The following is a 13,102-nucleotide window of genomic DNA, read 5'->3' as shown; positions in this document are numbered from 1 at the left end:
TTGAAGTCCGCGTCTGCGAAGCGCCCGGCCTCCCCTCCGCACGCGCTGCCTTCTTTTGCTCTTCCCTCTCCCGGGGAACCGACCCGCGGGGACTCTCTGCGCCTCCGGGGCAGCAGCCGGGCCGGGGTGCCCCCTCCCGAACATCCCGTGCAGGGTGCCGGTCCCTCCGCACGCGCTGCCTTCTTTTGCTCTTCCCTCTCCCGGGGAACCGACCCGCGGGGACTCTCTGCGCCTCCGGGGCAGCAGCCGGGCCGGGGTGCCCCCTCCCGAACATCCCGTGCAGGGTGCCGGGCGCAGCAGCGCAACGTGGCCTGGCCGGCGCGGGACTCGAACTCCAGGGAACTCGGCTGCAGGCGCGGACTCGAACCTGATGCACACCTCTGTGCCCCGTGTGACCCCTGGGCCGGACTGGAAACACCCAGTCCGAGTCCAAGGAGTTAGATGGGTATCTGGTTATTGCAACTGAAGCAGGAGATACAGGGCAGAGCACCTTTAGGGCCCCAGCGACACCAAGCGGTCTGGATCCCGCCTTCACCTGGAAGGGCAGAGGGTCTTATACCCCAGGTGAAATCGCCTATCCTCATTTACACTTTCAAAAACCCAAGCAGTTAACATCATGGACGCCTCCTTTGAGGCAGTGCATTCTCTCATTGGTGTCAGTAATTCCACTCATTTATCTGGTCTTCAGAACATTGGGAACAGTAGAGAGCTCTGGGACCCTTCCTGGGCTGGCACGTGGCCAGCTACCCGATAGGGGTTGCGATTCACATTACGCCTCGCTCTCGGTTTCCTTGCAACTTCTAAATAACATTCCATTCTATTGCATCCTAATTCCATCTACAGAGGCTTCCTGTACAAAAAAAAATGCAATTATAAAATATATATGTTCTGCTGTAACTTTCAACAATCAGAAGGTTCTAGGTTATATACCAAGATCTGGATCTGTTATGATTAAACTTTTGAAGGCACAGTGACAACTGTCTATATCTAACTATCTCAAGGAGAAATCACATTCTTTTCCCCTTCTCCTCCAGACCCGTAGCCGAGGAGCCCCACCTGCTGCCAGTCCGGGGAGAGACGCTCTATTGAGCTGTTCCACCGGTGTATTATATGTATTTCAAGTACCCTTCCGATGCCTGTGCCGTGGGCAGCAAGATGGCACAGAAAGGGCACAGATCATCTTCAGGGCCTTGCAGCACTGGCCTCCTTGGAAGTAAACCTTCCTCCCCCCTCCTCCGGGCCTGAGGCCACATCCGTGGGCAGCAGTGCTCCAGTTGCCATGGCACCGGTGTGTGTGTGGATGCTCTGGGAGGGGTCGGGAGGAAGCCCAAATGACCCTCCTTGCTCCCTGACCACGGCTGAAAGGGCAGGTCTCGCCAAGCGGGTGAGGCTCTCTGGGGAGAACAAAAGTTCTTGGGTGAGGGTCGCCCTGATGAGCCTCTTTCCAGGCCCCTCCGGCATCCATGGCCTGTAGGCGGAGGCGTCCTGTGAGTGGGCAGAAGGCCCCCCCCCCCCGGGCGGAGGAGAGGCTGGAAGGGCCCTCAGTTCTGTGGCATTGCCAGTGTTGTACGCACATTTTATGAACCAATTTGTCCTCTGCCACTGCCTAACAGGTTTAACTTAGTAGGTATACGTAGCACTTCCATAATACATATGATTCTGACATCATGGATGTATTCAGGTATTAACTTTGGTTCATTTGCGACTGTTGTTTGAATGCATGCTGGGAAGAAGGCTGAAATGCTGAAACACAGTTATGCTACCCATGACCTTGCTTGTTCTGGCCAGCTACAACTGCGCATGTTTCTGATGTCAGTTAACCAGTAAGCACTCTGTAACCATATCAGTTATATAGATACAACATGCAGCTTCATAGCTTCTGAAAGTGTATTGTTCTGTTAGGAAAAGAAGAACTCTGCCTGGGAACAACCCCCCCCCCCCTTAACCCAATGGGAAATAGGGGATGAAATTTGACAATGTTTGATGGAACCAATGATTCTGTTTTATTTCTCTGATGTAATGTGAAGTATAAAATGTTATTTCACCCATTGTAACACTTGAAGAATCTGTTCGGTATTCAGGGTTCCAAAACCCTTGAATCTGTATTCTTCCTTATTAATTAATAAATTAATTTTTTGGTTTCCAACTCTACAGGACTGCTTTTGTGTGTTTTCTCAAATTGGCCTGGGCAAACACAATAAGGGACACAGGTTCTGTCTTACAAATAGTGGTTGGCTTTCATGGCCGCACTTGGCCACAGACAATCATGCTGTCTGTGACGAAATGGCTGCCAGGCAGAGGCAGCTGTACCTAAAATGGATGCCAGCCTGGTACTTCCTTAAGAGTGTGTGTGTGTGTGGGGGGGGGGGACTCCCCTCCCTCCCTGCCTACACTTCCCAGCATCCCTGAGGGGAAAGAGCGGGAAAAGAGGGGCACACCCCAGGGGGCGGGGCCAAGGAGATAAAGGCTTTGGCTGCTGAGGAGGAGAGTCTTTAGTCTCCACCTGGATCTTCAGCCACTGGCTTAGTGGGGGGACCAGAGCTTCCAGGCAGTGGGCAGGTGGGGGGGGGGGCTCCTGTCGCCTCAGACCCCGTGGTCAGTCCAGGCCACTGTACACCGTGGTGGGGAGCCCAGGAAGGTGGCAGTTCTTGGTGGCCAGTCTGGGGAAGGGCTGCGGTTTCCCCTCCAACCACGAGGAGGGGGGGGGAGCGAACCCTGGCCTGAGGCCACCACCCGCTGCAGAGGGCAGAGAGGGAGGGGTCTGCCCGTGTGTCGGGGCAGAGGAAGGGCATTCCGACCCTGTTTAGTTTCTGTGCCCAGGTCATGTCGGAAGTGCCGGTGTTCATTTTCATGCCTAACCTGTATAGAGTTAAATAACTCTTCCTTTTTGAGTTTAAAAGGCCTGGTGTGACACAGCCCTCCCCGCCCTGCCCGTTGCCAGGGGCAAAAGGGAGGCCAGGGGACACAAACGGGCCTGAAGCGGAGGGGTTGCCAACTCTCCAGGGGGCACCCAAAGATCAAGGTACCCGCTTCCCAAGGTGGTGGTGGAATCAGCCAGAGGGGGCCTCACTGTCCCTCTAGGGAGGCGGTGTCCATTCAGTGAGGGGTGCCCGCGTCTAACGGAGAGAGAAATGGCCCCGCCAGGCAGGGTGGGAGGGCCAAGACAGGGGCTTGCGAGCCACAGGACGGCGGCACCTCAGGCTCCCAGGGCTGAGGGCGGGTCCCCGTTCCGCCACAGTGTCAAAGAACTCTCCTTGGCCGCTTGCTTCGCGTAACCCTCCAGCACTTGGCACCAAAACAGCACTTCCCCAGAACATAAGCCAGGCCTGAGTGGGGGTCATCCGGAGAGCAACCCACCTTGAGTGACCAGAGCGAAACTAAAGTGCAGAAAGCTTCTTCTGGGCACATGTCCCCCCAAGCTCCCACAATACCCGGAGCTTGGGGGACATGTGCCCTTGGGTGGAACAAGGAAAGGGGGGGGAGAAAACCCAGGAGGGGGTGAGCCCCCAAGGCTATCTGCCCATGAACTGAAGCCGGCTTCTCTCCGACAGTGGGGGGGGGGAGGCCCGGGGAACTTCCCCCCCCCCTTGGGAGGCCCAGCTCCGGAGGGACTGCGGCTGGGCCAGAAATGGCACTTCTAGGACACAGACTGCCGCTGCCGCTGGGCCTTGGGTTGGGGAAGGGGCTTGGGGGGAAGGGCGGCTGCAGGCCCCGTGCGCAAAGCTACATTCTCCCTGCTGCAACACACAGCTGCTTCACTTCAGCCAAGGTGTGCAAGTGGGGGGGCCTTCAAAAGAGGAGCCCCCAAGCCTCGAACTTGCCTCGATTCCCAGCCCCCCCCCCCCCGGGGCTACAAATAAAAAAAGGGAGGCCCTGGCCCTGACTAGACCCAGGCTAGCCTGACCTCACCAGATCACAGAAGCTAAGCCGGGCCAGCCCTGGTTCAGTGCCCGCCTGGGAGGCCACCAAGGGAGTCCAGGGCCACCCTCCTCCAGAGGTCAGGCCATGGCAAGCCCCCTCTGCTCATCTCTGGCCCTGAAGACCCCACCCGGGGCTGCCCTAAACGCACCCCCCTCCACCCACACCAAGGAATGGCAGCACAGTCCACAGCTCCCCCACGGTGTAACACACACCCCCTTCTTCTTTGAAGACTCAGGTCTTACAGGGCTCTCCATCTGCCTGGTGCTTTTCTTAACTCCCCCTGGTCTCTGACGGAGGGCCTTCTTGGCTCTCTGGCTCCTCCTTCCTTGTCACTCCTGATGGGGGTCCTCTCTCCCCCCCCCCGGTGGGTCGGGTCCTCCCCTTCCCCTTCCCCAGATGGTTGCAGAGCACCCCCATTTCCCGTGTTCTCGCCCCCCTCGCCCTGCTACTCCCCCCCCCCGCTGGGTACTCTTGATGGCCCCCTGCAGGTGTGATCCAGGTGCCTCTTGCGTGTCTGCCCTGAAGACCCCTCTGCCTGGAGGGACACCGGCCCCCGTTTGCCCCCTCGGCACCCCACTGTCTGTCTCACCCCCCCCCCACACACACACAGTGGGGGGGACCAACAGGGGAGCTTTCGCCTCTCCCTGGGGGGGGGGGGTGACCAGTGGGAGGTGAGGGAATGGAGAGGGGAGCAGAGAGCTGGAAAGCACAGGGGGAGAGAGCGGCTGGGAGTCCGGAGGGAAAAGAGGTGGTCTCACATTGAGTGGAAACGGTGGAGAAGAAACACACAAACACAGGTTGATATCTTGGTCTAGGTGTGTGTTACAGGATGTGACGAAATGGTGGCAATGTGTCAACGGAACACTGAGCCCCCGACAACTCAGTGTGTGAGTGAGGGTCTGTTGCTAAAGGGGGGCTGGGGCCACCCCATCTGCTGATGCCTCGTTGAGAGAGAGAGAGAGAGAGAGAGGACCAGAATGGCCACGGCGCGCTCTCTCTCTCTGTTCTAAAAGAAACAAGAAAGGTGGCAAAAGCGCAACTCATGACCTACTTGTAACCCAAAACTTGAGATTATATATTTATTTATTTATCGTATGGCAGAGGAAGCCTATAAAAGAGTATAAAAATACATAACTGAGTTGATAGAAACTATGGGCGATCATTGCAGTAAAAATCTGGCTAGAGTTAACAGGGCCCCCGTTTTCCCGGGGGTGGGGTGGGGTGGGGTGGGGGAGGACGAAGCACACGCGGAAGTGCCAGAGGTCAAGCGCTGCAGCGCTCTGAGAGACTCACTGGCCAGCAGAGGAGGCCTGGGCTACTGGGACCCAGAGGCTGCGAGGAAGGAGCCCCCTTTCTCCCTGCGAGGGAAGGTGGGGTGGAGGGGAGATGACAAGGGCTGGTGCCTTCCTAGGGCAGGCCGTGCCACCCCGCCCCGCGCAGCAGGAGGTTGGCGGCCTCTGACCAGGCAGGGTGAGTCGCCCCGTCCATCTCGGGGGCCAGCTGATTACTGGGGTCCAGCGTGTGGTTGGTCCCACCGATGACCTCATCACACTCCGGGCAGCGGCTCTCCTCCATGGCGCCCCCACACTCGGTGATCACGTAGATGTGCCCGTTCCGGCACTTGAACCAGTGCCCCCGGCGATTGGCCATGATGGCAGTGACAACCTGCACCCTCTCGGCCTCGGAGATGCCCAGGCCCGACGTGGGCAGAGCGGCCTTCACCGCCTCCATCTTCTCCTTCACGAACCTCTCGTCTTCCGGGGTGAACCTGCCCACGCCCTCCAGGACCCGCCGGACCGTGCCCACCAGTTCTCCCGTAGGGTCTTCCATCTTCCCTTGGGCGGCCCTGCAGGCCCCGAGGAGGTCCAGGAGGAAGGCCAGCCGCTGGAACTCGGCCTGCAGGTCCAACAGCTCCTGGGGGGTGACGGTGCGGCGGGGCCTCTCCAGCCACTGGCCCACCTCCGCCAGCCGCCGCCTCACGCCTTCCTGCTCGCGGGGGTCCAGCTTGCTCACGGAGGCATGCAGATCGGCCAGCCGCATGAAGAAGCCCACCAGGCTCTCCATGACATCCAGGCCCTGGCCGCAGAGAGAGGGCTGCTTCAGCTTCTCCCGCAGCCGGAAGTACTGCTCGGGCAGATGCAGCAGAAGGGCCCTGGCGTTGCCCACCAGCTCGGCCTCCAGCCTGTGACGGCGGGCCTCGGCCTCGGCTGGGGAGCCCCGGATCCGCTCCTTCACCCTCTCGATCTCCTGCAGGCTCCTCCTCACCAGCGTACCGTAGCGCAGGTTCTTTCGGATGGGCGTCTGGCAGGCGGGACACACCTTCAGCCTGATGGCGGCGCCTCCGTCCTGGTCCATGTAGCAGTCCAGGCCCTTGGCCTCGAAGACGTGGCCACAGTCCTCCAGCTGCACGAAGCGAGCCCCGGGCTCATCCTCAAGGCCAAAGAAGATCTGCGTGAGCTCTTCCCCGTGGCACACGAGGCACTTTTCCGGACACGGCTCTCCGCACATCCCTGCGCACGCATGACCGCACGACAGTTCCTTTGGACATGGCACATCGCAGCGGGGCCTGTCGCACGGCTCGGAGCACAGCTTGGTGCACTGGTGGTGCTGGCAGCGCCACTCACAGGGCTCGGCACAGGGGGTGCACGGCTCCCCGCACTCGTTTGGGCAGCGGCTATGGCCACAGCGGTTCTCGCAGGGCCGCTGGCACGGGGGGCACTCGCTGGTGCACGGCTGCAGGCACTTGTGAGAACAGATCAGGAGGCGTTCGCAGGGCCGGCTGCACTGCTGGTGGAATCGGCCATTGGAGCAGGAGTGGCAGGAGCCCGGGCACGGGTGGCCACATTCCAACATGCTGCGGCATTCCACCTGGCACGGCACAGGCCTCCCGCTCTCCACGTCAGCAGCAATACAGCACTCCACCTCCTGGCTGTGCCGACACGGCAGCGTGACCTGAACCATTTCCGGACAGCGCCTGGTGCATTCCTGGCCACAGGTCGCCCTGCAGCGATGCTCACACCGCCGGAGGGCTTTCCCACAGGGCTCCTGGCAGCAGAACTCCTCTGCCGGAGTTGAGCAGGGCACATCCTGCAGGTGCCCACACTTGGGCAGAGCCTTGGGCACCAAGACGAGGCACTTCCCGCACGGCTCACAGCACACCTTGGGGCAGCGGTGTCCGTCTGCGCAGAGCACCCTCTGGCAAGCCTTCATGCACTGCAGCTCTTTGTGCTGGAGGTCGTAGGGGTGGCAGGCCCGGGGGCAGACGTGCCCGCAGCCCAGCCGGTACTCGCAGGGGATACTGCAGCCTCCCTCGGGGACCTTGCCGAAGTCGTCGGCGCAGGCCACGGCGGTCCTGGTGCCCGGGTGGTTCTGGCAGCAGAGCAGGAGTGAGCGGCCGATGTGGCCCTTCTCGCGCAGCGTGTGCGCGATCTTGCTCCAAAGGGGGACCTGGCTCAGCATGGCCATGTTGCCGATGCAGAAGAGGCCCTTCTTGGCCCGGGAGAGGGCCACGCAGACGCGGTTGGGGATCTGCAGGAAACCCACCCGCCCCTCGGGGTTGCTGCGCACCAGGGAGAGGAGGACGATGTCGTTCTCCTCCCCCTGGTACTTGTCCACCACGTGGACCTTCACGCCCTGGAAGGTCTTGGCCGGGAGGAGCCGGCGCAGGCAGAAGAGCTGGCCCGTGTAGGTGGTCAGGATGGTGATCTGGGAGGGCTGGTAGTCCTGGCACAGCAGGTACTTGCAGAGCCCCACCACGAAGTGGGCCTCGTGCGGGTTTTGGTGGCTCCGCCCTTCGTGGATCTCCTGCTCTGGGAAGTTGTGCTCCACGAAAAAGAGGTTGGAGGACACGCCCTGCCGAGGAGAAGAGGGGGGAGAGGCAGAGCGTCACGGCAGCCCTGGCTGAGACCCCCCCAGGTGCCCACCGCCCGCGTCCGCCAGGCCCGAGACGAAGAAGGACGGATGGAGGGACGCAAGGGGCCCCGTGCGGGACAGGGGCGTACCTTGATGTTGTCGTACTCGAGCACCGAGGGATGGTTTGCCAGCTCCTGGTAGATGTGTGGCGTGAGGAGGCGGGCGATCTCTGGCCGCATGCGGTGCTGGAAAACCACGCAGAGGAGGTCACAAAGAGCCATCATGGCACACGCCGGGAGACCCTAACCCCTCCCTGCTTCAAGGTGTGGCCGTTGAAGAGAACCAGCCAGGACCCTGCGACAGCCCCCCCCCCTCTGAGTGGGATGGGGGGAGGGCTGCATGGCGGTGGGACACCCGTCCCAGAGGCAGCACCCCTCTGCGCACAAAGGCGGAGGGCCCAAGCCCCCCCCCGCAGACACGGGGGGGGGGGTGAGGGCTGTGAGATTGGGCTGCCACCAAGAGAAGCACCATCCCTTTCCCGGGCACCAATGTTGGGTACCGGAGAGACATTCCACCCACCCCACCACGGCACGAGGCGACCTGAGTCACTCCCCACCTGGAAATCGAGGCGGACAAAGGGCAGGCCGACCTTCACCAGCCGCTCAAAGAGAGACACCTCCAGGTTGAAGTTCTTGGCCAGGTCGTAGACGTTGGCGCTGGGGCGCAGCTGCCCAGAGAGAAAGAGAGAGAGAGAGAGAGAATGGTCTTGGCTGCTCCCAGCCCCGCGGCAGCTTCAGGTGCCCACCCAGCAGCCTCAGCCGGTCACCCCCCCTCTCCTCTCCCCCCCCTACCTGCTGATGGTCCCCGATGAGGATGAGGTGCTGGCAGGCCTTGCTGAGGGTGGTGAGGGTGTGGGCCTCCAGGACTTCCGCCGCCTCCTCCACGATGACCACGCGAGGGGCCACCTCCTGCAGCCCTTGGCGGTACCTGGCAGCTCCTGTGGGGGGGGGGAGAGAGAGAGAGGCAGCGTGCCACTCTCCACCCCAGGGAGGGGGACAAAGCCTTCCCAGGCACCACCCCCCCCGTGTGCCCCTCACCCGTTGTCGTCATCCCAATAATCTGGGCCTTCTCCATGATGCAAAGGTCCTCATGCAGCCGCAGCTCAGCCAGCCTCTCTGCGGCCGCCTGGTAGCTCTCTCGCTGCCGCAGGATTCTGCTCCGGATCTCAGCCTGGTACTTCTGCAGCTTTTTTGCGGGGGGGGGGGGGAGAAGAGGGCAGAGGGCAGTGAGTGCCAGCCAGACTGGCTGAGGGCCGCCCCCCGCCCCTACCAGCCAGGTTGGTGCCGTGGTTAAGTGCGCAGAGGACTCTAATCTGGGAGAACCGGGGTTGATTCCCCACCCCTCCACTTGCACCTGCTGGTGTGACCTTGGGTCAGTCACAAGCTCTGGCACAGCTGTCCTTGAAAAAGAGCTGTTTCTGTCAAGAGCTCTCTCAGCCCCACCCACCTCACAGGGTGTCTGTTGTGGGGAGGGGGAGAGGGAGGAGATTGTAAGCTGCTCTGAGACTCCCAAGTGAAGGGCGGGGTATGAATCCAATCTCTTCTTCTCCTTCTCTACCCTTCCGAGAAGCAGGCTACCTGTAGAGCTGCCAGCGTGAATCAGGTTTCAGCTTCCACACATCCCAGACAGCTTCCGCCTGGGCCTCCGTCATGGCCTGCGGCTTCTGCAGCTCTCTCTTCACCTTTCCCTTCATCTTCTTCTTCTGCCCTCGTTGGACCTGCAGAGAAGCCGGGGTGGCGGTGGTGGTGTTTGCGTGGGTGGGGGGACTGGGCATCCCCCATTCGGACCTCCCCCCCCCATGGCACAGACCCATCTGGGATTCCCCGCCCTCTCAGCCAGGGGCTCTCTCTCTCGGGCACTGAGGCCCCTCTCACCTGCCAGCCGGCACTGCCACGCCCGAGGGGGGGGTCCTCGTTTCCCCGGTCCTCCTCCTCCTCCTCCTCCAGCTTCATGGCCAGGAACAGGTTGGCCAGGTGAGCGGCATCATGTCGGAGGGGAGGCCTATGCTTCAGAAAGCGGGGGCCGGCGGCCTCATCGCCGTCCAGCAGGCGCTCCTCCTGAATCAGGTCCGCCTCCTCTGCGATCGCCAGCAGATCTGGCTCCGCCTCCTGCTCCTCCGGAGCACCTGCGGGGTCCAGGCAGGCAGATCGGCGGCCGCAGCAGCAGCAGCAGAGAGCTCAAAGGCCCCCTCCTGCCCTCAAGACCCACTGAGCCCACCAGGCTGGCCAGATCTCAGGGGCCACCCCCCCAGCCCTGTCCACCTCACAGGGTTGTTGTAAGGACAAGGGAAATCAGGCAAGTCACTCTGCATTGCTTGTGGAAACAGCGGAATGGAAATGCTGTTCGCCAAGGGAGGGGAGGGGAGAGGATCCCTCTCCGCCGGCAGCCTCAAGCAGTGGGTGGACGAAGACTTGTCGGGGAGGCTTTGGGCTGATCTGCATTGCAGCGGGGGGGGGGGGGTTGGCCGAGATGGCCTCTAGGGCCCCTTCCAGCTCTAGGATTCTGAATACCTGCATCTTCTTCCTCGCCGGGCTCCACGTCGGTGCCGGCAAAAGGGGTGAGGCCGAGGCCCAGCCACTCCACCACCAGAGAGGCCCCCGGGAGCAGCCACTCTCGGTCCTGAAGCAAGAAGGAACCGCTCAGCTGGCCCTGAGGGTGTGGGCAGGGCTAGACTCCCCCCTCCCCGTTCTTGAGCATCACGCCGGCATTGGCGGTGCCAGGCCAGCGAGCAAAGATGGCGGGGGGGAGGGGGATGTGCCACTGCCATTCTTGCAACATGAGCCCCCCCCGTCCGACTGAGCCCCTCCCCAGAGCCTCCCTCCCAGCTCCTTGAGTAGGTGGGGGGGAGGGGAGGGGAGGGAGAAGCCTCCGCTTTCCCCAGGGCCATTCAGCAGTCCCTTTTTGCAGGGGAGCAGCCAGGAATGTGTTGGTGTTGTGCAAGTGGGCAGAGGCCCCCCCCCCGAGCCCTCCACTCTCCACTCACTTGTCAGAAGAAGCAAGGGGGGGGCTCTGCCCCGTGCCTGGGCAGTCCTCGGCCTCCCTCCCTCCCCCCGGGGGGAATCAGCCCCTCCTCCTCCTCCTCCTCACCCAGGCCTGCATGAGGCTGTCCCAGTGGGATTCCGACATGTAACTCCGGAGGTGGCGTTCATGCAGGATCCCCCGCAAGGTGCACTCCAGCGAGGCAGCCGACTGCAGCAGGACCTGCTCAGAGTCCCTCATCTGGCTGGAGATCTGCCCGAGAGAGCAGAAGGTCAGTGTGGGTCGGGTCCGAATGTTTCCACCAGCTCGGTTTTCCCACCGTTACGGGGAGTCACCCTCTGTGCTCACGGCCGAACAGAAAGAACATAAGAAATGCCAATGTTGGATCAGGCCAAAGGCCCATCCAGTCTAACACTCTTTGTCACACAGTGGCCAAAAACACCAGGTGCCCTCAGGAGGTCCAGCAGTGGGGCCAGGACTCCAGAAGCCCTCCCACTGTTGACCCCTCCCAAGCACCAAGATGACAGAGCACCACTTGCCCCAGAGTCCCTATCTATACCTTGTGGCTAATAGCCACTGATGGACCTCTGCTCCATATGCTTATCTAATTCCCTTTTGAAGCCGTCCATGCTTGTAGCCGCCACCACTTCCTGTGGCAGTGAATTCCAAGTGTTAATCACTCTTTGGGTGAAGAAGTACTTCCTTTTATCCGTTCTAACCCCGACCGCTCAGCAATTTCATGGAGTGCCCACAAGGAGTTCTTGTATTGTGAGAAAGGGAGAAAAGTACCTCTTTCTCTACCTGCTCTTTCCCATGCATAATCTTATAAACCTCAATCATGTCACCCCTCAGTCGTCGTTTCTCCAAGCTAAAGAGCCCTAAGCGCCTTAACCTTTCCTCATAGGGGAAGTGTTCCAACCCTTTTATCATTGTAGTTGCCCTTTTCTGCACTTTTTCCAAAGCTATAATATCCTTTTTAAGGTGTGGTGACCAGAATTGCACACAGTATTCCAGATGAGGTCGCACCATTGATTTATATAGGGACATTATGATATTGGCTGATCTGTTTACAATACCCTTCCTAATAATCCCCAGCATAGCATTGGCCTTCTTTATTGCAGTCACACACTGTCTCGACATTTTCAGTGAGTTATCTACAACAACTCCAAGATCTCTCTCTTGATCAGTCTCTGCCAGTTCAGACCCCATCAACGTGTATTTATAGTTAGGATTTTTGGCTCCAATGTGCATCACCTTGCACTTGGCCACATTGAACCCCATTTGCCATGTTGACACCCACTCGCCCATCTTTGACAGATCCCTTTGGAGTGCCTCACAATCCTCACTGGTTTTCACCACCCTGAGCAACTTCGTATCATCCGCTTGAAAGCCTTGAGGCCCCGGAGGCTCTCTTGAGGATCACTCGTCTGAAGCGCCAGGAGTTCTCTGCACCGTTTCCCTTCCCCACACACCCAAGGCCTGGGAATAAATGTCCCGGAGAGTCACCACCACAGACAAACAGATGAGATTTCCCCCATCCTTCTACGTGGGATTTCCCTGTGCTCCCTTTTGCAAATCTGGTCAAAGAGCGGGCCCTGAGGAGACCAGTCGCTTGTCGTCTTTGGTGTTCAAAGGCAAACCCGCAAGAGGCATTCACGCCAGCCCTCCCTCCCATGGCCCCATGGAGTCACCAAGGGGGCATCAGACAGGCTCCCCAAAGAGCACCAGAGTCCCCCCTCTCGCCCGATCCGGCAACGTACCTCGTGATAGGCCCGGCGCAAGTGGTGACGCAGCTCGTGCCGAAATTGGTTCCGCAGTTCCCGTAAGGTGAACTGCCGCAGGGTCTCGCTGTTGCTGCGCCCGCCCACACGCACGATCCCCCTTTTCTGGAAGGTGTGGATCCCTTGGAAAGAAGCGCAGGCGTTCACAGCCCAGGAGCAGCAGTGTCCCCCCGCCCCTGCCTCCACCCCCAAGCAGGCAACGAGCTCTGGCCTCCCGCCCACTCGCGGGATGGAAGCCGTCGGCCCCGTGAGAGCAGCGGCGGTGGCTCTGCCTCCCGCCCGGGGCTCATGGCCTGCCCTGCGTGGGGCTGCGGACGGCCCCAGGGGGAAGGGGGGCAAGAGGAGGCACACTCACCTTCCAGGAATTGGTCCAGGGCGTGGTTGGTGTAGCAGACCACCAGGATGGGAGACTTGTCCCCCCGCTGGGCTTCATTGTCCAGTAGAGCTCGGACTATCTTCAGACCCACATAGGTCTTGCCTGGAGGAAGTGGGAAGTCATGCTCTAGCCC

The 13,102-nt window shown here is 60.6% G+C and overlaps 2 protein-coding genes across 2 annotated transcripts in view; both read right to left on the bottom strand.

The window, feature by feature from the left end:
* The window catches only part of CCNDBP1 (cyclin D-type binding-protein 1), an 8,820-nt gene extending 8,546 nt beyond the window's left edge, over positions 1-274 (bottom strand). The window contains exon 1 of the mRNA XM_015408421.1: positions 84-274. Coding sequence (XP_015263907.1) covers positions 84-274 — 191 coding nt within the window. The remainder of the gene's footprint in view (positions 1-83) is intronic.
* Positions 275-5,081: 4,807 nt separating this feature from the next.
* The window catches only part of ZNFX1 (zinc finger, NFX1-type containing 1), a 12,160-nt gene continuing 4,139 nt past the window's right edge, over positions 5,082-13,102 (bottom strand). Inside the window, 12 exon segments of the mRNA XM_015408420.1 lie at positions 5,082-7,773; positions 7,923-8,018; positions 8,390-8,500; positions 8,625-8,770; positions 8,871-9,018; positions 9,276-9,279; positions 9,408-9,550; positions 9,708-9,958; positions 10,344-10,452; positions 10,921-11,064; positions 12,573-12,715; positions 12,949-13,071. Coding sequence (XP_015263906.1) covers positions 5,329-7,773; positions 7,923-8,018; positions 8,390-8,500; positions 8,625-8,770; positions 8,871-9,018; positions 9,276-9,279; positions 9,408-9,550; positions 9,708-9,958; positions 10,344-10,452; positions 10,921-11,064; positions 12,573-12,715; positions 12,949-13,071 — 3,863 coding nt within the window. The 3' untranslated portion in view covers positions 5,082-5,328.

This window comes from Gekko japonicus, unplaced genomic scaffold (genome assembly GCF_001447785.1).
Source record: "Gekko japonicus isolate JY-2015 unplaced genomic scaffold, Gekko_japonicus_V1.1 scaffold784, whole genome shotgun sequence".
NCBI classification, from domain to species: domain Eukaryota; kingdom Metazoa; phylum Chordata; class Lepidosauria; order Squamata; family Gekkonidae; genus Gekko; species Gekko japonicus.
Note: the sequence above shows the minus strand (reverse complement) of the source record. Positions and strands in the feature narration are given on the sequence as shown.